This window comes from Osmia bicornis, chromosome 4, assembly GCF_907164935.1.
Source record: "Osmia bicornis bicornis chromosome 4, iOsmBic2.1, whole genome shotgun sequence".
NCBI lineage: Eukaryota > Metazoa > Arthropoda > Insecta > Hymenoptera > Megachilidae > Osmia > Osmia bicornis.
Window position 1 is genome coordinate 7,940,261 of NC_060219.1, and position 25,260 is coordinate 7,965,520.

Genomic DNA, 25,260 nt, shown 5'->3' on the forward strand with positions numbered 1-25,260 from the left:
TTGATTCCTGCCAGTATTTGATATCAAAGGAGCATCGAAGCTGTCTGATATTTCGTTGATTCCTTCACTATGATAAAGGATATTTAACGAGATCGAGGAAGTCGTTTAAACATGATTGATCAAAGTCAAATGATTTCTGTTTGGATACAAGTTGATGCGATTATATGGAACTATTAGCGAAAGGTGTTCAGGTGTGATTGATATGGACTTGCTGAAATTTAATTAGCACTCTCAAGTTTATGTTTATTCGGTTGAAAGACCTTCAGAAAATCTACTGACAGTTTCACCATTGGTGTAACTAGGTAATAGGAAATGTGGTGGTCCTAGCTCTCTAAAAACTGTGAGTTGCCATCCTCTTTTCATTTTAAGATTCAAAGATTCAAAGATGAAGAAATTCAAAGATCCAAAAATTAAAAAATTCAGAAATCCAAAAATCCAAAATTCTGTGGACCTGGAAATAGGAATTTCACATCGTCCAGTATTATTTTCATGTTTATTATTAATTTTCTGTTTGTATTATTGTCGTATTTCTCTTATTGTCATCTGCCTTTGAAACAATTCATTATTCTCTTTCAAAGGAGATGCACTATAAAGACCAATCAGCCTTGTGTCAGTCATTCTCATAATAAATAGACTCCCTCAGGCTCGTGTAACAAGCCTGTTACGTAATGTACAAGCAGAATTATTTTGTGAAATGATTAGGGAGTGGAACCGACAGGTATATGAACGTTGTACATTAAGGTGTATTACGGTAACATCGCAGAAATATTATACGTAGGGGAACATGGAGCATGTTACATAAGGCACTTTCGTAATTCTACTATCAGTAATATTAAAGCCTATTTAACCTGAATGAATTCATTAATAATTACAACAAGCCATTGCTGTAATCATAGCTCATCCATGTAATAATAATCGTTTTGGTTGACAAGAATATCAGAGAATACGAATCCTTTCACTAATTGATATAAATTATTCAATTTCCACAATTCAATCGTTTCTTCGATATCAAAGAGTATTTTGATTTTTTGTAAATTATTTAATTTAAAATATGGCATAGTTAACAAGGACCATCATTTTTTTGTCCACAAGTCAATTATTTCTTTAACTCTCAAGTTTCCATTATACTCTTCTAAGATGAAGATTCAATTTTGTGCCAATGATTGTATTGATTATAGTAATCTTCCTACGATTTTCCTTTTCAACGCTTCTGCTATTACAATCAACGATTGCAATTCATTAACTACGTTCAACTTTCAAAGATTCTACGTACGTTACAGTGAATTAGGAACTTCCTTGTCGACATGCAGTAGACGTGGTTGAAAATTTCCACGGACGGCGCGTGAATATCATGCGAAATGTAACCGAGCACGGAAACTTCGATGTAAAAACTTGTGCCAATGTTAGGAAGACATATTTTCTTGGCTTAAAGAAACATCTTTTACCGCGAATCACGTTGCACGCGAACGTCAGAATTTCTCTTTACACTTCCTGTTCCGTTTCGAGTCATGCAGTTTTGAATTGGGAATGAAAGATTTAATGCCATTCGCAAATATAGTAATCTGTCTATAACATTTTAAAATTACTTTTAATATTAACATCGTGAAAATTAAGATTTTTATTTTCTTTAGGGATACTTGCTTTACTCGACACTGTACATTTTAAAATGTTTCAATGAAAGATGAATTTACAACGTGTAGTGAATTGAAAATCTCGTGCAGTTTCACGTGTCAGCCTTCGACAAATAATTACGAATTCATAGAAATTTGCAATTCCAATCTAGAGAGCAATTAAACAAAAAGGAACTATCGAAAAATAAACTCCTAAATAAATTTCGTTCGAAGGTAACCGATACGTTCGCCAAGATTTTTGTTTAAACATCAAACTTTGTTATTCTTTCGAATATGAAAACAGAAACGAAGTGCCTTGACGCGTTAAAGTCCCTGAATTTATCGCTTTTGGGTAAACTTCGAAAAATAAATGCTGCCATATTTACATGCTACGTATGCAAATTCGAAGCTCGTGAATCCATACATACGTGTTCGTCAAGCGCTTCGCTTGAATTATTCAGGATTCCGTCGATTTATCACTTTCCCTTTATCCGAATGCATGACAACCGTATATGCAGCGTTCGTGATCATTAAACATCGGCCAAAGGAAGCTTCATAAGAATTCATTGCGCTTCCACCGGCACGTTCTAGCGAATTAAGAGTCGAAATCATTTCCTTCTCGTTCATGCAAATCCGCTGTCTTTCGGGCAATGTTAATTGCTTGACACGTTCATTGCCATGGTGAAAGTGGGCATATATATCAAGGCAATTATTAACCCTTTTGACAGGACTATAGTTGGAGGGATGGTTGAAAATTAACGTTGCTATTTATTGGGCCAGAATTTTTATTAATTAATTTTGATTAATTTGATCAATATTTATAAGAAAAATATTACTACATAATATAAGTGGTTAGTACTATACTAAACAGTATTTCAATTAAAATACTTTCTTTCTTGTAATTTCTAAAAGTATTTAATTGAGGGTACAAAATCAACCCCCTCCATCTTTTTAAGTACACATTGGAAAAAATAAAAACGATTAATGCAAAAGATTAGACTGATCTGTATGAAAATAATCATATATATATGCTGATGATTTAATAAGTAATTACCATTAATTAATAAATATACTGACCAAGTAAATTTTCCCCCAAATTAACACAAGGAGGTACTTATAAATTGTATCCATTATTTAGATACAATAGATGATTGTTTTATTAAAATATATTTACTTTACCCGATCTGAAAGCAAAGTCTGTTAAGGTTCGTTTCTCAAAATGACTGTATGAAGATGTAGACTGTTTTAGCTCTGGCAGAAGTTCGGTTAAGGTAAATGCATTCGCCTTCTGCGATTTCTTGTTGAGTCGAGGAAACTTGTACCGCAGGGGTGTAGGTTACACGCAAAAGGCAAACTTTTTACTTAAGCTTTCCATAAGCCTGAGCTTATTCGACTTTTCAACCGAAATCACGAAACCTGATGATTTTCGAGGAGGAATCGAACCTCACCATGAAACTCGAATACGAAAATCTGCAATATGTACTCTTAACCTTATTCAACATTCTTTGCTTTATACAAAAACGTGTACACTAATACTGCATTAATTTTTGACAAAGATTTTTCACAAGAAAAGACGGACCACCAAAATAAAATTTCAAATTTAATTAAAAAATATGAAGAGCCCTCATTTTCGTTTGTATGCCTAGGGCCCGAAATTTTTTAGATCCAACCCTATTAATATTTCTATTAAACACTAAACACTAATATTAAACAACAAGCAAAAAAAAACACATTATAAATAAATCACGCGACAAGTCTGGCCAAGAGAATCCTAATTAAGGTCTTAAAGAAAGGCAATACCGACGTTAAAACACTCCATAGGGACACATGCTGAAAGGGACAAGCAGGGGATGCTCAGACAGAAAGAAAGAAGCAAAGATTGCATTCCAGTAGCCGCACAGAAGATAGAGTAAAAAGAGACACGCACAAAGACAGAGGAAGAGAAAAAAAAAGAAAGTTGTGTTTAATCGAAAAACCAGCGAACCTTCATCGCGTCGGTCACGATCGGTAGCCCTTCAGGGCTGATACCCTTCCGGTGTGGTGTTGTTCTCCCGGGTGCGCGATCGCTTCACTGTCAGACAGAAAAAAAGAGGAAGGGAAGAACAGCTAGGCTACCCCGTTAACAACCACCACCGTATATATAGGGTGTCTTGAATTAGTTAATACCATCAGTTAGGGGATGATTCTACGTGCAATGTAAAATAAATTTTTATTTTGTATTTAATTTTATTGTTAAGAAAATTGAATGTTTCAAATCAGATTTTTCTAATTATTTGCATAAAAATAATGACTGATGATACATTTTAAAACTATTAACTTGTATACATAGGTGTAGGATGATACAGTATAATTTTAATTATTCGAAAACAATTTTACTGTATATTTTTTATTTGTTTTTCTATTAATATAGAATCACTCTCCAGTTGATGGTAGTTGGGAGACACCCCGTATATATACGTGTACAAGCTTATACACCCTTTTAGAAGACTGTACACGAATGTACACGTATGTGTAGTCAAGCTATCACCACACCCCTTGCCACACGCCACCTTAAACTGGATAATTCGGGATAGAAAAAGAGGAAGAAAAAGGAAAAAAGGAGGGTAGAGCTTTTCCACGAGTGTGAAACGCCTCACGAATTGCTGGTGTACGCACGCTAACCCAACGACAATTGTTATTTTCCCTCAACGATCCTCGATTCTTCGCCTTATGGCTACTCGCCCTCTGCACCCCAGGTTATTATACCATTTCTCTTACGGCGAATGGGTGTAATGTTTTCTTTAACACCTTCTTCACCGAATGCATCGACTATACAGAAGGATACATCTTACTTGTGTAAATTAAGCACAATTCTTGTAGCTTAAATAATAAATTACGATTTTCTTTTTTCTTAAAGTAACGGAAACAATTTACCCTTAATTAGGATAATATTATTAAAAAAAAAAAATTGTTTTATGTTGACAAATATGAAATAAATAGAAAATAAATAGAAAATTTCATTGAGGATCGAGAGGAATAGTGTGTGCCTGTTATTTGATAAATGTTCACGTTTCGAAATATCAACGTTTCATCTTTCGTTGATTTTGTTTTCACGTCCTCTTTTGTTCTATTTCATAGAGGAAAAAAAAACTCTATTGAAGCACCGATAGTACTGAAAAACAAATTCCCGACGATATTCTGCAAACAACAAAAGCTAACGGCCCCGGTCGAGTTTAGAGCGAGAAAATCCGTCGGATTTTTCAAACGTCGATGCGTCATTCGCCTATGAAAACGAGGGCCGCGACTCTGAAAACCTCCGAAACTGAATGGCTGCAATATAAAATGCAAATGACACTTCTGTCAAACTGTAGAGGCTCCTCGGTTTCATTGAAAAGGCGTTCGAAAAAAAAAGTCTGCCACCGCAGATGTTGCTTGGAAAATGGTTTAAAAATCTTTTACCCGACCTGCGCGACTGCACAGCCCTGGAACTTTGTCCTCGTCGAGACAATTTATTTATTCTTGCCGCTGGATTCCGATCATTTTTACATCAGCTTCTCAACCTCCGGAGAGGCATATTGAAAATTTCACTACAGATTCGTTATAAGCGTACCAGAAATTCCTAGGTGCTCAGTTTTATGATGATCAGAAATAATTTCTTTAAATTTTCCACTTTTTTCTGTAGCCTTGAGGGATAACGAAACCACCATGGTGGCTCCGACCTTATATGCAACGTGGACATTTTCTTAATATTATTTTTTGTACAATTTGAAAAGATAAGATTGAAGAAAAGTTGGCGAATTTGAGAGAAAAGATGATGGAAGATCTGGTGCTAATAAGGTGCTCAAGAAAAATTTGACGACGATCGAAGGGACGATATCATTGATCGTCCTCGATCATTGGCGTTCTGAATTTCGGCTTCAAACTTCCGTTTATCGATCTACCATTTACTACGTCTCTGTTTATGGACCGAATTTTTCTGTTTTGAGGCAAAAAGAAAATCCGAAGTGTTGAGAAATTTCTTTAAATAGAAGGAAATTCAACTTGTAATATACTTGAAAGATAGATTTTCGTTTCTATTTTATAGTAGGGCACGGAGACGTTCCCAAGACGCGAATATTAATCTTTAAATTGATTCTATAATGTATCGAAGCTGCTCTATTTCCCAGGGGAATGCAATAATAAGCGAAGCGAAATAAACCTCGAGAAATGATAAACGAAAATTGATAATTACACGCTCTAAAGTCACGTTGCTACGTTCAAAGACGGTCTGGAAGAGCAATTTCCACAGGGAGAATTCCCCTAAGGATACGGATAAAAATGTGCAAGCATTTTGTCCCCCAAGGGGAATCTTTTTAATTAATTCTAACGCGGCTTTTACCTAATATTTTTTGTCGATGAATATATAAAATCTATCATTAAAAAAAAAATGCTAGATAAAATAAAATAAAATAAATTTGTATAATATACCAAGTGTATATTGTAAGTTTATATTATTTTATTTAAAAATGCTCAACAGATTGATACCAATTTTTTACAAGAAGAATTATAAGAAAAACATGTTTCAAATTTCAGTAGCGATTAATCAATCTTTGAAAATTTGTATTCCCCACAGAGGACACGTTCAATCGAACAGCTAACTCATCGCAAGGGATCGTCTATCTGTTCAATCGAGCATTATAGAGCAGGATACAAAAAGGACCTTATTCCTAACATTCCTTTTCTTACAAATAATGGAAAACGGAGATTTTATAAAAATATTATAAACAGTCTGAACGTGAATGAGAAACTTTCGATGGTGTTCTATAATCCAAGAAACGGTTAAAAATTTTTTATGAATTATAGAAAATTTTAATTAATAATAAATTTAGGAAATACCGAGATTAAAAATTGAAAATTTAATCCGTGTTCTATGAACGATCGATATTTCATAAGAGGATCAAGAACGACAGTCACGTAACTTACGAACGATCGATATATCGTGAACGCAAATGAAAAAAAAAAAATTTGGGAAAAGAAATGCCAACGAGCCGTCGAAAAATTCGCTCCATAAATATGCCGTGAGAGAGACGCAAGAAACATATTGGCAGCGGTCCGATCGAACGATCGATCTTCCGCAGGGACAGAAATAGATCGATCAGCACGGAAGAAGGGAGGCCAGGTGCAGGGTGCGGGGATCACACTTACAAGACTTACGATCGGCGTGTCTGGTCCTCTTGCGTTCCCTGGGCGTCGTCCTGGTCGCTGGCGTTTTCGTCGCTGTCTTCACCAATGATTCCAGCAATTCGTCGTCCCCGTCAGTCAGGTTTCCATTAGTGTTCTCATCGCGAAGCAACGGACCCAAAGAAGTGCGACCTGAAACACCATTTTTCCATTCCTTCTCAAATCTCCGATATCTTATGAACACAGGAAATGTCGTAATAATTTTAGCAATAAAAAATATTAATCCATCGTTCTTATCAATTTAACATTAACGACGTAATATCTACCTACATTATACTGTGTTATCTTCCAAATGACTGATATTAAATCCTAAAAAGGCACATTCAATCACGCGACGCATCTGAAAAGAGTCAGCTCGGTGGGCGAGAAGAAACTGAAAGCCCATTAAATCGCGAGCTTAACGGCACCCTTAAACGCCCCGAGCATTATAACATTACGTCTCGTTCAATACAGAGTATCCCCTTCGTCGCCAACAATCCTCCACATATATTTCCGTCTAACCGGCATCTTCATCCTGCGTCATTTACTCGGAGATCCCGAGGAGCGGCAGCCATTCTTATTTCCGCTTCTCCGGCTAACTCTTCGCGGAACAGTCTCTTTGCTCTCGGCACGCGGCGCGGGCTAGAAACTTGGAAACCGTCAAAAGCACCGGGGTATGGAGCTCCTTTGAGAGCTTCTTTGAAACTCGTCTGAAAGAAGCCTCCATTGGCGGTCTCTCTGACTGTGTAAATCCGATACGAAGAACCGAGAAGTTGAGGGGGGAGAGAGAGAAATAGATAGTACCGATGCGAAGGAATTTCCATGGACGAAGGTAAAAGAAAAGAGGAAAGTTTGGCGATGCGGTCAAATCCTGGTTAGGTCCTGAATTTCCTCGACTCCGCTGGACTACTGGCACTCCGCGACAACAGGAAAGGTAAGGTTAAATGACTTCAATTTTGTTGCTGCTTGCAGGGTACCGCTTGATATTCGACGCGGCTTTGAAACGCCAAACGATCGCATGAATTTGCAAATCGCGCTCGCGTATTCATGGAACTTCCCTACGCTTCTCTTCGCTTGCCATCTCACCGTTCGTGTTCATAACAAATTTGTTTATCCGTATGGTAAAAGAGAGAGAGAGAAGGGAGACGGAAGATTCTGCCATAATTCTCCTTCATTTTGCATGTTTATTGATGCTAGTAATTATCCTATAAATTGTTTAATTAACATGCACAGGACAAGACTGTCAAATTACAAAGTAACGAAACATTTTATCTCGAAAATTCCAAAGTCAGAAATCCATTTAATTTCCACCTTCTCGAAAATTAAATTTTCACCGTTGCATTAAATCCTTTCATCAAGTTAACAGTATCCCCGAAGCAAGAAGAAGAATTAGATCCTACAGAAGCATTTCCGTCCTCGACAATCTCGACATAAATAAAATCCTCTCACGGAAACCGCGGATATGAATGCAACAACGGGCCAAAATATACCCCCGGGGGTTCGGGTAGAATCTCCCACGACAAATGGCGAGCTTGTTGTAGCAGGGATACGACGAAGGATTCACAGGACGCTTGTAGGTGTTCACGATGCGGGATCACGGGTGAAGTGGTAGCAAAGGGAGGACTTAGGCACAGACCGTTTAGGTATTTTATAGAAGAGCATACAGGGGAATAAAAGGAGGAGAAGTTATGATGGTTGCAGCCGCGGTAATGCACGAGGACCTGGAAGTTTACGAGCCGTAAAAGGGTAGCTTGGTTCTCCTCCTTTACGCGGCCATTCTTCCTGGGTGAGAATAAAAATTCCTACGTCGCCTGCGGGGGTTAAAAGGTGATTCGCGGTCACAATCCTAAGACGATCTCGTGCGACCTACAGGGTATCAGTTCCTTCATTGTTCGCTCGTTCTTGAGTGAACGCCGTGATCATCGCCTCGTGTCGGCCGATAGCTAATTCCCTGCTGGAACGTCGGAAGTTACCGTAAAATGCGTTCGATCGGCGCTGAAATAGCACCATTTGCACGATACTGCGGTAAGGCAAAGAAGATTGCACCGTTGATAGCGTGACTTTGATATTTCTTGCTCGGTATCACCTTGTGTTAACAGAACAGATATTAACAATTTGGCTAAGGGATGATTAACGATAAAAGAAAATCAATTATATTTAATTGTAAGAACTTATAATGAGCATAGAAAGAAGAATCATATATGTTTTTCAGGTAAAATTGAGTGAAACAGAAGATAGATAGAGATTACTGATTTCTAAGTAGTACGAGTCAATGGATTGTCAGACATATCCCTATAATCATACATATAAGACTAATATCTGTGTTTTATTCAACATATTATGGTAAAATGAACACGTACCGATTGTTAATTATCAAGATAACTTAATTTTTAAATTAAAAATATTATTCCACGTTTTTATCTCATTTTATTACGTAGAATTTTAATTTATTCAGTAATATGAATTACTGGTCTACAAAAGAATCTGAATTACACACGTGACACGTAGTAGACTACAAATATCATCAGGTAATTCTGCGAAATATACTTTTTTCAAAACAAACAAAAATCTCAACGAAAAGAGAAACATGTCGGGTCACAGGAAAATATGGTGCGCATCTGTGAAAACAACATAAACCTCTCGCACGGGATTATCTTCTGAACGTGATTTTCGCGTTTTCAGCGCGCTGCAAGAACGTAACCGCCGAAGTGTTGTGAAATCTCGATGCCGTTACTTTTCATTTTCCGGTAACACCGCGAAATGAGCCGACGCTATCCCCGAATCTCGCCTGGAGAGCGTTTGCTTAAGGAGGGCATTTATCTCGTGCGCCGCCGCAGGCTACAGTATTACGGAAACGAGGAGAAATTTTCTCACTTTGTTCTTATCTCCAGCGGGTAGCCACCCTTTTAGAGTGACGCGTTATATTTCCGCCCCCCTAAAAACGACCCTGTGAAAAGTTTAACCGACCTTTACCTGGTCCTAGCTACGTCCAAAGTGTCCCAACAATGAAAAAGTTTTGCCTGCATTGTGCGCATTATTGGGAAGGGATGAAAGAATACGTAAAAGGTGTTCCTTGGGGATTAATAACGAAGCAATATTTTTACTTATTATAAAATATTACAAATTGAAATTGTTTTCAAAACGAAAGAAAATTGGCAATTATTAAATTTTTCCGCAGAAGTACAGTATCAAGCAAAGTAGACTTCACTGGGAAAAATGGCGTTAAGGGGAATAGAGATTATTGAAATTTTAATTTTGACGATTATTTAGAAAATGCCTGAGGAGAAAGACGAAAGTTGGAGGAAAGGAAGGTCTACGGCGGGGTCCACCAACCCCGGAACTCGATAAAGCCTATGGGGAAGGTCGAGAACCCGGAAACCCAAAGAAGCCTAGAAGGGAATTCGGCAATTTGAAAATCCGGAACTCTGGAACTCGTAAACCCGAGGATGTCTAAATGATCGCCTACGAAGAGATGAGAAACCCGTAAATTCGGGAAAGCCTAAGGGTAGAGGAGACTAGGAGGAAGAAATTTTCTACCAGAAATTCCATCGTCGCCCAGAAACGGAAGACCAGTGGCTAGTTTCTGCAAAAGCAGACGAAAGGGAAAAGAAAATAATACGCGTGGAACTATTGCGGCGATCTTTGTCCTTCGATCGAGCGTAACGAGCGACGATATTATTGCGTTTTATTGCCTCGTTCTGCATTCTACGGTCTCGCGGAGCTAGACATCGCGTAATGTAGAAATATGAAACTTGTCGGCAGCAGGATATTAGAATGCGCCTCGATCAATGAACGATGCGGAGCGCAGAAAAGGGATTCTCGTTGCAAATTGCGTCCCCATGCTCGGCGAGAAAACGATTCGCAGAATGCTATCATGTCCGACACACGTGACGATCATTTTCCTTGAATATCATAACACCGGAAATTGACAGGGGTGAATCGCTGCTCGTGGACATACTATTTTTTAACGATAGATATTCATACTCGAAGAAGAACGTTTTATTTTTAGTATATTAAAGATTGAACATTTCAATTTACTCAATAAAGATATGTTATTATCCATTAATAAAATGGTCTTTTTAATCCTTATCCAATCCTTTGAGCTTTGAACTTTACTACTGATAAATTTGAATTAACAATTATTATAAAATTATTATTTTTTATTATCTATAGCTTATGTAATCTATTAGATGTGCAAATATAAATTTTGTATTTATAACATGACACCTTAATTTCCCGCGCTTCTATATGTTTCAAAAGTAGATATTAAATCAATGTCGATTTAATACATATTCACAAATTCCGTGGTTGTTTCTCAGATCACGCGAATTCATTCGTAAAAAGCGGGGAAATATTTTTACACACCGCTATACAAGCATTTCTCGCGAAAGATACGACCGCGTAAAGATTTTATTTATACTCATCTCCATTCAGCCGAACTCAACTTTATTGACCCAGGTATCAAAGTTACGATTGAAAGTTACGATATCGCGTGTAAGAAGAATCACGAGTAGCGGAAGAGGAACTCGTCGAGGAGGAAGTAAAAGCGCATCGTACGGGAAACGAGTTAGGACATCGATTGATCAGGGATGAAGAAAACTATTGGAAGTAAAGGGGTAGAGAAAAGTGAAAGAAGAACAGAACTCACCATCTTTCCTCTGTCTCCTCCAGGGTAAGGTACCGTGAATACTCTCGACATCGGAGATATCGCTTCCGAGCAGCTGTCTGAGCTCCGCATCCGCGCGATCCTCTTTCGTCCTGAATTTACCAACCTGTAACATTCAAAGGAAACATCGAAATCTCATTTACGAAAACAGCGTTGCGTCGCAGAAATGAAAATGCGGACGGGAGGAATATTCATGCAACGGTAGGAGAAAAAAAAAGAAGTTGATTCCTTTAGTAAAAAGAACGCAATGTATTCCCCTTCGCTCACCTCTGTGATCATTTTTCCCCTGGTCTTATTTCGTTCACGATGATTCGCTTTTTTCTCCAGCTGCTGTATCACTCGTTCACGGGTCGTCCTATATTCGAGCGCGAATTCGGACACGATGCGACAGAACTCGTTTGGTTTGGTGTCCTGCACCCTGTGCAAAGGGATACCCAACCACAGGACGAACTTATGAAATCGATTTATGATCCGCCTGTGGACGATGCCCAGCACGATTATTCTCTCCGCGCAGTCCGCCAGGAAATCCGACATCCTGGTGCAACAGAAATATTTCATAACATAATTAATTTTTTCAACAGCTGTCAGATAATAAAAATGATGTAAAAGACACGATTTTGAAAATATGTACTTTCGGTTTATGGATATCTAAATATTTAAGTGATTAATATTTTGACCATAAACTTAAAATTTCATTATCACGCGTGTTCACTTTCCGCATTCCGCAGTTGAAAACTACCTAACGTAAGAAATTAACGCTTGACGCGCTTCTTATCCGAAGGATCGACCAATCGTTGTTCTGACAGAGATGGCAAAAAAGCAATCACCGATGGCAATTTTTTACACGAAACATTTCCATTACTCTCGAAGAGGAAGCCGACTCAGAGGATCCGCCGAAACGAGTTTCAGGCAAAAACGAATTAACTCGACCGGCATTTAGGACGTCCCGTTACAGTTAATTAACACGGGTGCACCATTAAAACCAGACGTTTCACCGTTAAACAAAATATCACCGCGGTATATCTGCGGGAAATAACAGCGTACATTGACACCGCAGGATATGAAATGTTGCTCGAGTGACAGCTACTTACAGCACTTGCAATTAAGTACGAGATTTGTCTGCCATCACAGACACGGGTATTGTTCTCGGCGAGGGCCAACTGTAAATACTATTAAACGCGAGTACTGGGAACAAAGGATCATTTTGCGACCAGAAAGGGGCAACATCGATAATGATCGAAATAGTTGAAAGAATTTTTATTTCATCGTGTTCTCTTAGAAATTGAAAATTTACAGGGGTGTTATTTCATTTCTTTATAGGTAATAGGTAGAGAAAGAGGTGGTATGATAAAGTTTTATTTCTTTCTTTTCAGATCCCAGATGACAGACAACCTCGTTAGTTTATTTATATTTCAAACAAACTTCAAAATAATTTAAATTGAGACCCTTAAAACCAAAGGGGTGCGAGTGATATTATTTATTTCTTTATTTACGATATTATATTTAACGATTATGAATCAGATTTTTATGAATCGATAGTTATCTTTAGAAAACTGAAGAAAAAAGGGGTCACTTATGTCACTGGAACAAATTCCAATACCTTGTAACAAGGTTTCAAATACCGATACCACTTTTTCTACGCCCGTATAGGCTGCGAGCTCGTTCCACAGCCATCTGTGTTCGTTTCCAGAGAGAAAAAAAAAATAAAAATAAAAAGTTAAACAAAGAAGAAAAAACGAGGAGAAGATTATCCGATATAGCTGAGTCAGATAAGGGCAAGTTCAAGGGACAGGGGATGAACGAATAAAAGCTTCGAAGATCCGCCGCGAAGCTCAAAGTAGAAAAGGGATAAGGTGAAATAAAATAAAAGTAGAAAAAAAGGTAGAAGCGGACGAGCAGCGAGGAAGGAAGAAATACGCTTTCAGTAATTAATGGCGGTGCCATTTGGAGCTGTGCCAGTTTCCTTGCTGGAAAAAGGTCTGTCGCGAGTTTATCGAACATCGGTTAGATCTTCGGAAATTTTCGCGATCGAAAGTTGCGCTAGAGAAACTTTCTTTCTATTGTTTAACCGATGAGAATCGCGGTTTCTTGGCGCGAAAAATAGGATACAGAGCGTGATACTCACTTGACTTTCATCATCGTGGACCCGTCGTGTTTCGCGATGAGTTTTAGGTGATCCCAGGATGCCTTGCACTCGCTTTCCAGTTTACTTATGTTGGACGCGAGCTCGTCGAAATCAATCTTCGAGGCTCTTGTCACAGCGCCGATCTAAACATACAATTTCCATCGATCGTGGTTACAGGAAAATTAATTTAATCGATTCAGTCGAAGTTCACCGAGTTGATCGAAAGGATTATCAAAAGTTTTGGCGTTGATTAATTTCTAACCGAGGGAAGCAATTTTAATAATAAAAGTGCATTGAATACCATTATGAATTTTGTTCAAAAATTAAATTTTTATAAAGAGACCTGCAGCCACGGGCTAAACCTTTTATTTACTATACCAAAAAATGTCATTTACAATAAATTTTAATTTTTGAACCAAAATCAATCAAGGGGGCCCTCGAAGATTTCATAGTTTCGAGTCCCAAAAATGATAATAAACTTTTCACGATGCAATTATGATAATTTGTAAATAATAGTACGATAAATGAAAATGATTTGCATGCAAATTGGCGCAGTATCTAATTACACGAGAACAAAAATTAGCCGCGTGTGGTAGATACAATTTCACGGAATGGTATTCGTAATGGTATCCAAAGAAGTTCTCTGGGAGAGGAGAGGTATCTAAGTTCGGTCGCGATTTCGCAAAGGTATCCCCGGTGTCGCGAAACTAAAGTTTTATCCACTTTGTTCGTGACGAAAGTAAGCTTACTCTCTCCGTTTCTAACTCACCTCCGAATAGAGATCCGTGGAATCCGGAAACTTCTCCATCACCATGTGGCAAAGGTGATGAAGCAATGAGTGCTTGTGAACCGTATCCTTCACTTCAGGTACTTTGGCGAGGTATTCCAGCTGAAAGCCCTTCACCTGAAAAAGGCACGGCGACGTTTCAGCAATGCTCGGAATATCGTACCAGCTAACTTCTACGTTTTACCTCTCTACTCGACGCTTCTGACCACTTTACTCTCTAACGTAATTGTCGTGAAAACCTGGAATCGATGTCGTTGCTTTTCCAACCCGACCGGAACTGAATTCTCAATTCGCTACGGATTTCCGTTCGAACATTCTACGGTGTTTCCATTAGGTAATCCCGCAAATAATGTTAATTGCCTTAAGATAACCGAAATTCGGTTTTAGAAGATCACGACGATACGGACAAAGTGTCTACAGATATTGGAGCTTACAGTGAGCTCATAAAGCAGGATTCTAGAGCGAGGTAAAAAGCGCTAATAAGGTGTCACGGAAACGGCAAAGGAAAAAAAAAAGAAGAATCTAAAATTCAAAGCGTAAAGCTGTATCCGTTGGCTTTACGAGTTTACCGTTCGTGACGGAACATTTAGAAACGACGATCTTCCGCGAATATAAATTCCGCTCTTACCGCCGTTAAAGTCAGATTATTCAAATAGCCGAGGGGTTCCGAACCAGGCGAAATTTAACAATCTGCATAACAAATTTCGTTCGGCTCGTAACTTTTTTTTCCTTCTTCTTCTTGCTCGCTAATTTACTGTGAAACACGAGGAAGGAGAGAGGTTCTCGCAAACGAACGACAACTTCAATAAACGAGTATGTCGTGTAAAAGGACGTTGAAGAAATGATAAGAAACGATTAGTACGCCCTCAAAGAACTTTTGTTGTTAACGTATTCGAATGGAAGTGAACGATGATTGATGCAAAAGAACCGTCCTGAGTCGAATCAAGTTCGTGAAGCATCTTGCACGATTATTCGTGCGAATACAACGTTTGCGCGTTTTATATCTTGAATTTCAGTGCTGTGAACACGAAAGCGGCTTCTTTTCTGGTTTCTGTGGTCAGAAGCGTAATTTTTTTATTTTATATAATTTTATTAGTAAAGAACTTACGATCTTATTTATGTTACCAATAAAAAGGGTTAACGACACTGGCGTAACTGGAACTTTTGTTGCGGTAGGCACGTGGTATATATAGAATTTTGGAATTTTGAAATATCAGAATTTGAGAATTTGAGAATTTTGGAGTTTTAGAATGTTTAAATTTTAGAATTTTGAAATTTAGGAATCTTGGAATTTTGGAAGCTTAGAATCTCCGAATTTTAGAACCTTAAGATTATAAAATTTTAGAATCCTAGAAACTTAGAATATCTTATAAAATGCCTAAAAGCGTATAAAACAATTCCACGTATTTTCCCTTAATCTCCAAAATAACAAGCAATTGTAACCGCAAAATCAATGTGAACGAAGGTGCAAAGTACTCAGAACAGCTACGAACACTGGAAACAAAGGAGAACGTGATTGTCCGATAGCTTCTCTGTCCAAAAACGTGGCAACGATCCAGACAACGTCCAGTACCCATTCGCCACTTTTTTCCGAGCCATCGAGCAATGGTTACACGAAAATTATCGATACTGATGGATATCGATTCAACACAGACCTAACCGTGACGTAGACGGACGAACGGATTAAGCGGATATCATTTGGCTGGCATTCAATACCTACCTCATTTCCGTTGAGGAATATCCCGATCGAAAGGAGCGTGCTCAGAATCCCGCGGAACGTTTTATTCACTCGCAGCGTTTCCATTCCTTGCTTCAGATCCATCAAAGGGTCCGCAATTTCCTGAAGTCACAAAGACGGTTTACAATTATTTTCCTTTTCCATTTCTTTCGCACGCCGCGTTAGCTGCTTCGTGAAATTTTACACTTCTTATGTATTTTGTTACATTCTTCTCTATTTCCCTCGACACGTGATATTTCCGTTTATATAGGAAACAGAAAAGAGTCTACCATGCTTGTTATATTTAAATAAATACATGTACAGTACAAATATGATTTTAAAAAAAATATAATGTACCATATATCAAATGGAAACATGTTTGAAAATATTTCATTTACTTTTATAGATTTTCTTAGAACTGGTCATTTCGAAAATGGATCATTTTTGTTCCTTCAAAGGCAGAAGAGGCAATAATACATTGCACTCCAATATTTCTAGAGAAAAATGATAATAATAAAGGGGAGTATATGTAATATAGAAAATTTATATGTATAATCATTATTGGTCCTACAGGATACTTCGAAAAATTATACTTAAATAAGTGGTAAAATTTCAAAAAGTGGAAATGATTTAAAGTAATCTAAGAAAATTCTCCAATAAAAAATAACGTATAGATAATTAAAATGAAGAAGTTAAATAAACCTTTATCACTTAAAAAGGAGACCACGATTAAGGAAGTATCGAGAATGAAGAAAAATTGCGGATCTCGTGGTCGAGGTGTTTCACACCTTCGAGTTAACCGGCGGTTTTCCAAGGAAGCGATGCACACGTTCGAGGAAGGTTCGCGGCACGACCGTGTATAGAAATCCGGCATGTTCTCAGCGAAGAAATCGCGCGATTATGCGAAGAACGTTACCCGCGACTTCCTTCCCCGCATACCTGGCGTTTTTCCTTGTCGTGGTCGCGACTATCTCCGTGGAATTCAAGACGAGATTCGTGAGAAATAACGGGCCAATTCGATCGCTATTACTCGCATTTGTATTCGAGCGTGCTTAATAGAATTTACATTCGAAATGACATGCAGCTTCTCACGGTGAAACGTACTTATGCTATAGGTCGTGGTTCGATTCGATGCAACTGCTAATAATTGAACGGCTCTTCCTTCGAATACCTTCATCCGTCTTTATTTATTCATTCACAATCAGTCTGATGCTATTTAACTCAGAGTGCCTTGAATATACAGGCTATTGTGTAATATGTATTACAAGTAGGAATATTAATAAGATCTTTTACATATATTTAGCATTTAGCTGCATATATATTTAGTATTTTACTAAATTAATATTAGAATTGAGATAATAAATATTTACGTCTACTCAGTCATTCATTTTAGATAAAAATCTGGCAATTAGTATTAATTAAATTTATAAGTAAAATAATTAAAAATCTATTATCGAATATACTACAAGTGCTATTTTACGATAATTTTATGTTACGAAATTGCATTTGAACGTGAAATATTTGTCAATAGGCAATATTATAATTTTACGAAACTAGACCAGACATGAAAGAAGTACTAATAAAAGGAGCTCACCTTTTCCGAATTTTCAAAATCCAGCTTGAATGCCCAGAGCTTCAGCCTGGCTGGTAATTCCGAGATGGATGCCAAAGTTAGAAGAAACTGCTCGGCTGATCCCAAAGGAAGGTCAGGATTGGCGGCCTGCGCTTCTTGTATCCTGGACCTCTCCTCCTCGGTTGGTAGCATTGTCAACAGTTTCTGTCACGAACGAGCCAGGGCAAAGGACAGGGAAGAAGAGAACGAAGAAGAGAAACGAACAAGAATAAAATTAGAGAAATTAGGAAAAATATCGTAAACAGAACGTACATGTGTGTTTTAACTAAAGCACAGGGTCAACTTTGAACCAAGGAACGTAATTTTTTTACGGTCGCAATCTCGACCTGGATTCCAAACGAAATCGGGAACGTGATGAACATTTTGTTTTGGGAATAAATAAAGAAATTCGGAGAAGAATTTTAGAGAGGTATTTCGATTTTACAGAATATGTGTTTGGAAAGAAAAATCAATTTTTGTACGAATATTATTAATAGCATGCAGAAATTTTTATATAAAAAAAAATTAGGTCTAAATTACAAATATAGATTCATTTTAGATTATAAAGTTATTAAGTTCATTTAAAGTCAAAATGAGCCTAAGATAATTAAATTATTTAAATAACAATTTACTTTCTTTATCCTCCGTTTTATTTTCCAATCATTAACATTGGTGTTAATCAAAATTTTACCTAATTATGGTAATATAAAAAAAATTGTTATTTAATTAATTAACATCTAATCAAAAAACCGAATTCATTAAGAATAATTAAAATTATTTCATGATTAGTAATATTGATTTGCGTAGAGTTTTAATGGTTGTAACTATTAACTAATATCGCTGAATAAATAAAATAAAAAATAATTAGTGTTCTCACCTCAATACCTTCCCTGTTCATGATGGTTGCGTCCATTTTCAAGATCGCGGTCTTAATTGATCTTGGCGGAGGCAGTTTCGTCATTCCGATATTGATAGCGTTCGATCGCTTATGATCCAATACGATGATCTCTTTGTTCTTGTTCATCTCCTGCTGCTTCTATTCGATGATAAAAAGAAGGCAAACGTGTATAATCGTTGACCAAACAATTCACCGTGAAGATAATAAAAAAATATTACATTTTTCATCATTTATCTTAACACTCCAAATCGTGAGGTTGATTAATAACGAACACATCGTGCACTGAGTGTGACTTTCAAACATGTATAACCATTGAAATTCTATGATATTAATACCCAAGTGCAAGTCAAATATTTGCACTTCGACGGGAAACGGAAATGCTAATGTATCAGTATTATCTACAAATCAACAGATACAAGAAATATCCTGTATCTATTAATAGCGAAATTGATAGAAACGAGTTACAAGCGAACGACTCACAAGGATGATTATTATTTTAATATTATGGCTAATTAGAATTGAAAGTACACAAAATCAGAAAAGATAGAGATAAATTCAAGAAAATATTAACCCTTGCAGTACCAAAGGAGGTGAAGCACATAGAATGAAAAGAATGCAAATGACATTTTTTGAATTTTTTAAATTAAGAACAGAAATAGTTAAAATCTTGTAAATAAAAAATAATTAAATAAAAATGTCACTTGCATCCATTTGGTTCTCATATTAGTTTTGAGGCACTGAAAAATTTTAATTCATGCATACTGCAAAACTATTAATTTCAACTTGCAAATAATATCTAACAATAAAGGTAACATTGAAATTACTTTTATTTCATTTATAGAACAAGAATCAACTAATCAGTAATCTCTATTTACCAATGCGAAGCATAAAAAGACAAAAGGGATACAAAAGCAGAAGCAAAGTTAACAAACACCGTTGTTAAGTGAAGTTAAGAAATTAGGACTCACCTCCTGTAAAATTCCAGCATGCCATTTCGTTCATTTTTCGTGCGAGCACCAAGAATATTGCAAATAATACAAGAAAATATTAGTCGTATTGCATTAAACCACCATCACCACCACCCCAACCACTATCCGCGGTATTATTATTATTATTATGATTATGATTATTATTGTTGTTGTTCGCGATTATTATCATGGGATATCGTTACTGTTGTGGACAGTATTAATGTACGACGTGTTATTGTTAAAGTTATTTCATTAAACTAACAGAACCCGTAATAATATACCAAGATTGTAACTGTTTGTGCATATCATGGTCTCGTGAAATTGCTATCAACATGCGCAAGTTTAAGGTAATAATAAACAATGGAGATAAATTGTAATATGAATATTCCACCTATTCCTGACAGAAAGTGTTTTATTTTAAATTAAAATAACGATATTAAATTTATGATTTAATTATCAGAAAGTAGAAGTCAATTTGTACATTCATTGACTTTTTGAAGATAAAAAAATTTTTCTAGTGCATTTTCCATAAAATTTTGATAACTTATAATAGCACTAGAAATTTGATTATTGTAAAAATAATTAATTAATCATTATTTCTATTTTAAATATTTTATTACACATATTAATTATTCTTAGAAAGCAGCAGACTTAAATTCATCGAGTTTCATTAAATCCATACTTAACGCGAGAAAACGTTTAACCACATCATAGGGATTTTTTTCCATTTTCCACCCTTCGTTTGATGTTCTTTTTTTCCATAAGTAAACGGGATGGCGGCGTCCCATAATTTTTCCCGATTCGCATCTCCTTTTTAAGCTGTTCTTTTTCTCTACCATAGAAGTCTCGCTGGACTCTCCACTCAGCACTAATTATCACCGGACTCTGAGGTAAGCGTAAAAGTTCAAAGGGTAAAGTATTAGGGTAAAAAGGACCCTTCCTTCGAGCAATTTTACGAAAAGGAAAAAGAAACCGAGAGGAAACACGTATAGAGAGAAAACGTTAGACTCGCTGAGGTTTGCAGAAACGTTCAGTCCATTAATATTCATACATTTTGGCTAGTAAAATGTCACTTTTCTAACTTCAATATAATAAGAAATTGTAAAGTGGTAGAAAGTTAACTAGGCGGAAATTCTATCATCTCTACATCGCTAGAAAACTTTTCTCCTTTTAACTTCTCATTCTTAACTTGGTAACTGGGGAAGACGAGTTAAATCGACGTTCAGAACGTAATAACGTTAATTCATCGAAAAGATCTGATAATTGAATTACCTTCAAGTTCATTAACGATCGCTTCGTTAGAATTTGTCATAATTAAAAAATATCCTTCGTCCATTGCACTAATTACAACGTTTCATTACTATAATAATATTTCTGATATTTCTCCTAAGGTATTGGAAGTTACTTTGTTAAGAAAATTTTCCATATTTCAACACCGTACTTATTTATCAAACATTATACGCATTCCCATGGACCATAAATGCATAAACATCCTCAATGCGTTCTTTATATTCATCTGCATCAGCATGCATTCAGAGGCATTCTGTTCGCGTAAGAAAAATCTCGCTTTAATATTTGATCGATCCTGGTAGAACGTGGAAAGAGCAAAGCCGATAAAACCGGCACGTAATTACAGGAGCAATTAACGAGATGCTGGTCGTTCGTATGAAATCTTTGAACGCGGACCCAGCGGCGATCCCTAAAGAATTTCCAGCGATTTTCACCGGCAGAGGAAAAACGCGTGCTCGACAGAGACGGTCAGACATTATTCGATATCGTCGGCACGGAAGAGGAATTAATGTACGCGCGAGATGACACGCCACTCTGCAACCGGCAAAACGTGATTCTATTTAGGCGATCAACGCGATAGTTCGAAAGAAGAGCGCGTCAGATTTTCACGTCGCGTCGCGACGTGAAAATCGAGCATCCGCCGAAGGAAATTGCACGCGTTTCCCTTTCCGTTTGCCACATTTTTCTATCTCTTCTCTCACGATTTTCTGTTTTTATTTCGTTCACATATTTTCTCCTTCTCGCTGGTCGATTTTTGAACACGTCTCGGAAATGATTTAATGGAAGAATCCCAACGGAAATACGTCATGAAATCAAAGAGAAAAGAGAAATCTTGTATCTTCTAGTGGTCCTTCAGTACCTATACTCGAACGTTCTAAAAATTAAATGAAAACACGATACCGTGGAAAAGCATGCTCCTGAAACGATTGTCAACAATTTAAAATTCTTTTTGCATAACGTTTTGCAAATAGCGGGGAATAAAAGCAAATATAACGGACAGGTAACAACTAGAAAGCTTTCTCGAAAAATAAATACCGTTATGAATACAAGCAACGATGGAGGGAAAAAGGAAATTTTGTTTGAGAAAAAATAACAGGTCCACTGAATGTCTGTCAGCTTTTAATACACAGAAATCGTTCCACTTGTGCTTCCCTGGAAAGCTCGTCACAATTTTCAAACGATTCAAACGAGTCTCCGTGATTGAGGTAGAAGTTAATGTTTATTCGTGGAAACGCGAGAAAACTTTTCCATGAAACGACAGACGTCTCTTTGCCCAGAGAAAAGTCGAGAAAAACTTTTTCCTTCGTCGTGGAGATAAATGCGACTTAAACAATTGAAAATACGAGGAAATTGAATTGTTATTTTTCTTTCGACCAATCAACGTTAAATTATCAATCACGTTATGAACAAGTAATAATTTCGTTGAAATATTAGCAACTTCAATTATTCAATTAACCAAAAATTGGGACGCGTGTCACCGGTAATCATCACGTCAGTCAACACGTTGAATATTTTACAGAAATTAAAAATTAAACAATTCAGCACAAATAGAAAAGCATCAATTTTTATCATTTTTGTACATAATATATGATCAGTGAACATTTTAAAGCATCTGGAGCCTGGAAATTGCTTCGAACACCAGACAATGATGGTCCTGAGATTTTATTTAAAAAAAAAGAGAAAAAATAGGAAACTTGAAAGTCCGTCGAGTCTTTAATTTTTTGCGTTATCGTCGGGACACGTACGGAACAGTATGCGAAAAAAGAGGAGAGCCTGTGTATATTTAATGCAATTTGCAGCACTTCATTCCGGCTGGAACGTTTCTCTAGTGTGTTTAATGCTCGACTCCGTGGCTAGTATCCTTTATTTAAAAATATCTCGGCAGAAACCGTCGAGAGAAAATTCTTGACTCTGCTTAACGAGACAATAATTACTGACACGAGAACCGTAAATGGTCGCCAGCAATTGGATAACGAACTGGCTGAAATTTTTCCTCAATGCTTGTTTATTAAAATTTGCAGTTAATATAACCCAAACATTACTTATCCGTCATTGAAAAGGCACTATGCCTTGCTCCATTTCAATGCTAAATAAAAACACCAACTCTGCATATGAATACAATTTTTCCAATTAATAATAGATTTTCAAACATGTATATGCATAGGCTGTCGGATACGTTATATTGTTTTATTATTTGTAATCCTAAAGGTAGATATACGGGTGACGTCTGATAAAAATTTCAATTGCCAGCAGTGTTTCTGCCAATAATAATTGCAAAAGTAACAATATATAATAATAAAAGTTGATATTATTTTATCAATTTTTTGTGCCTGAAGGCATTATTTAGTCCTGATTTACTATCTTGTATCTCTCAAATAAAAATCGAAATTAAGAAGCAGTTTCCATTCTTAAAATATATTTGAATCTCATCTTTATGAAAAACGTGCTGACTAAATTTGAAATTCGTCCCTTGAAAATAGCGATCCACTTTTCGAATAGCTGATCCGCGTTAAGCATACTTAACCACCGAGCAGGTTAACCAGCCACGTAGCTCTGTGTATTTTGGATCGTGGTTACGAAGGCTACGGAATTTCCGCGCGATTGAAAGCTTCTCGCTTCGGGACGAGCGAACAGTAAGGAGCATGCTCGACAAATCGATGATCACGGAATGATTAACGTCTACGCCGCCGTTTGAATACGATCGAAGTGGTTCAAGGAGAACACCACGAAACAAAGAAACTGGAAAATTTCCTCTCTGAATTAGGACACGCCGGAATTTTAAAAAACCACGAACTACGAAGGATGTGTGGATTTTCGATAAAGAAAGGTAACGAAACATAAATTGTGTTACCAGTATTATTCTCTTGAAAGCATGGTTAAAAGTGGTAACTGTACTTTTTGTTTCTGAAGAGGAAATTTGGAACCCGGTTTCAGATGTGAATAGATAAAGAATTCAGAGGTTTAACTCTTTTCTCACTACAGAAGAACAAAATGAAATTGTCCAGAGATAAAACTCGCTATAAAAGGTCCTCGAATAATTTTAAGATAACAAAAACTTAAACCAATTTAAAATGTTAAATAAGAATTAGTTAAATAATTATTCGATGCCTGCCACTAAGAGTATTGGGGTACACTGGCCTGGGGGAAGCACAGTCCTTCGGCATAACTCACGCCCCGGCGATGGATGCTGGATGGGGAGATGCGGGGTCCAGCTGGACCTCTGGTTCTTTGGCAACCAGGCTTTGGAGCGGCGAAGCCCCCTGGTCGGTTCGCAACTCCCGTGCGGACACGGGGGAGCCTCCTTCCAGAGGACTCGTGTTAGTTGTATCTACCTCCTACTCCCTACAGACCTCCAACTGTCTTGGATGCATTTTTCTACACCTAACTAACCTTACTCCAGAACCACAATTCTAATTTACACATACGACTTGAGAGTCCAGGAGACGTCCATAAAGTACCCCATTATTCATTTACACGTGTTACCGACGCGCACAGAAATGGCAATTGGAAGATAACATCTAATCCCAGAGCAGAACGTTGAAGCGTAACAAGAAGAAGAGCTCACCTTCGTGATGAGATCCTTGGCACGGCTCTCGAACAAGTGCTCGAGCTTCTGCGTGTCAACAGGTACCGGCGACAGTTCGTCCCATATCATCTTGTTCTTGTCGAGTCTCGACAGTATGATAGGATCGTCCCTGACCTCTTTCCAGAATAATTTCACCGTCTTCTTGCTCTTCTTCGTGAAGGTTGGCGGTGGACTCTTTGGCGAGTTGCTGCTATCGGTCGCGGTCGATGGCCTCGTTGACTTGAGGCCAATGCTGAACAAAGGTGGAGGTGCCTGAGGTATAGGCGGTGGCAATCTTGCACCGAGTGGCGGAGGTGGTGGAGCTCGCATACCACCTGGCGAAGGTACCATGGGCGGTGGAGGCGGTGGTATACCGTTGGTCACGTTTACCGGACCAAGAACATCGACTTCGTCGTCAGAGTTCAGATCGGTGAAATCCAGATCGCAAAGTGCGAGAGGTCTCTTCAGCTTCTTAACCAACTCCTCCCAGTGCAATTCGTTCTCTGATTTCTTCGTCTCCTGAAGCTTAGGCAGATTGTCGCCGGTGGGTGACTTCAACACATCCGCCTTTGACTTCGACTTTGCCAAACCCTCCTTAGCTTTTGAGATCAGACCGCTCATATCCCCTATCCTGGAAGTTAAGACAGAAGAAATTAATAATTTTCCTCGAAATTCGTTGATAAAGGGTTGAAGTTAAACATCGAAAATTTAGAAATCTATCTTTTATTCTTGAAGAAGTTGACGAAGTTATTTGTAAATTCAGAGCTCGAGGGTTTAAACCTTAAGGATTAAAAGCTTGAAATCTGAAGTACTTAAACTTTGAAGCCCTATTATTAAATATTCA

The 25,260-nt window shown here is 37.4% G+C and overlaps 1 protein-coding gene across 4 annotated transcripts in view; it reads right to left on the reverse strand.

Moving 5' to 3' along the window:
* LOC114874000 (FH1/FH2 domain-containing protein 3) overlaps positions 1-25,260 on the reverse strand; it is a 151,161-nt gene that overhangs the window by 3,290 nt on the left and 122,611 nt on the right. For 2 of the 4 annotated variants that reach the window (XM_029182854.2, XM_029182855.2), the window contains 10 exons: positions 24,417-25,047; positions 18,573-18,731; positions 17,678-17,860; positions 16,087-16,206; positions 14,349-14,483; positions 13,580-13,722; positions 11,722-11,989; positions 11,437-11,560; positions 6,783-6,941; positions 3,595-3,681 (listed from right to left, as the gene is read on the reverse strand). In XM_029182854.2, coding sequence (XP_029038687.1) covers positions 3,626-3,681; positions 6,783-6,941; positions 11,437-11,560; positions 11,722-11,989; positions 13,580-13,722; positions 14,349-14,483; positions 16,087-16,206; positions 17,678-17,860; positions 18,573-18,731; positions 24,417-25,047 — 1,978 coding nt within the window. In that variant the 3' untranslated portion in view covers positions 3,595-3,625. Of the gene's footprint in view, positions 1-3,594; positions 3,682-6,773; positions 6,942-11,436; positions 11,561-11,721; positions 11,990-13,579; positions 13,723-14,348; positions 14,484-16,086; positions 16,207-17,677; positions 17,861-18,572; positions 18,734-24,415; positions 25,048-25,260 lie in introns of all 4 variants that reach the window. The other 2 variants (XM_029182852.2, XM_029182853.2) reach the window with 2 other exon arrangements.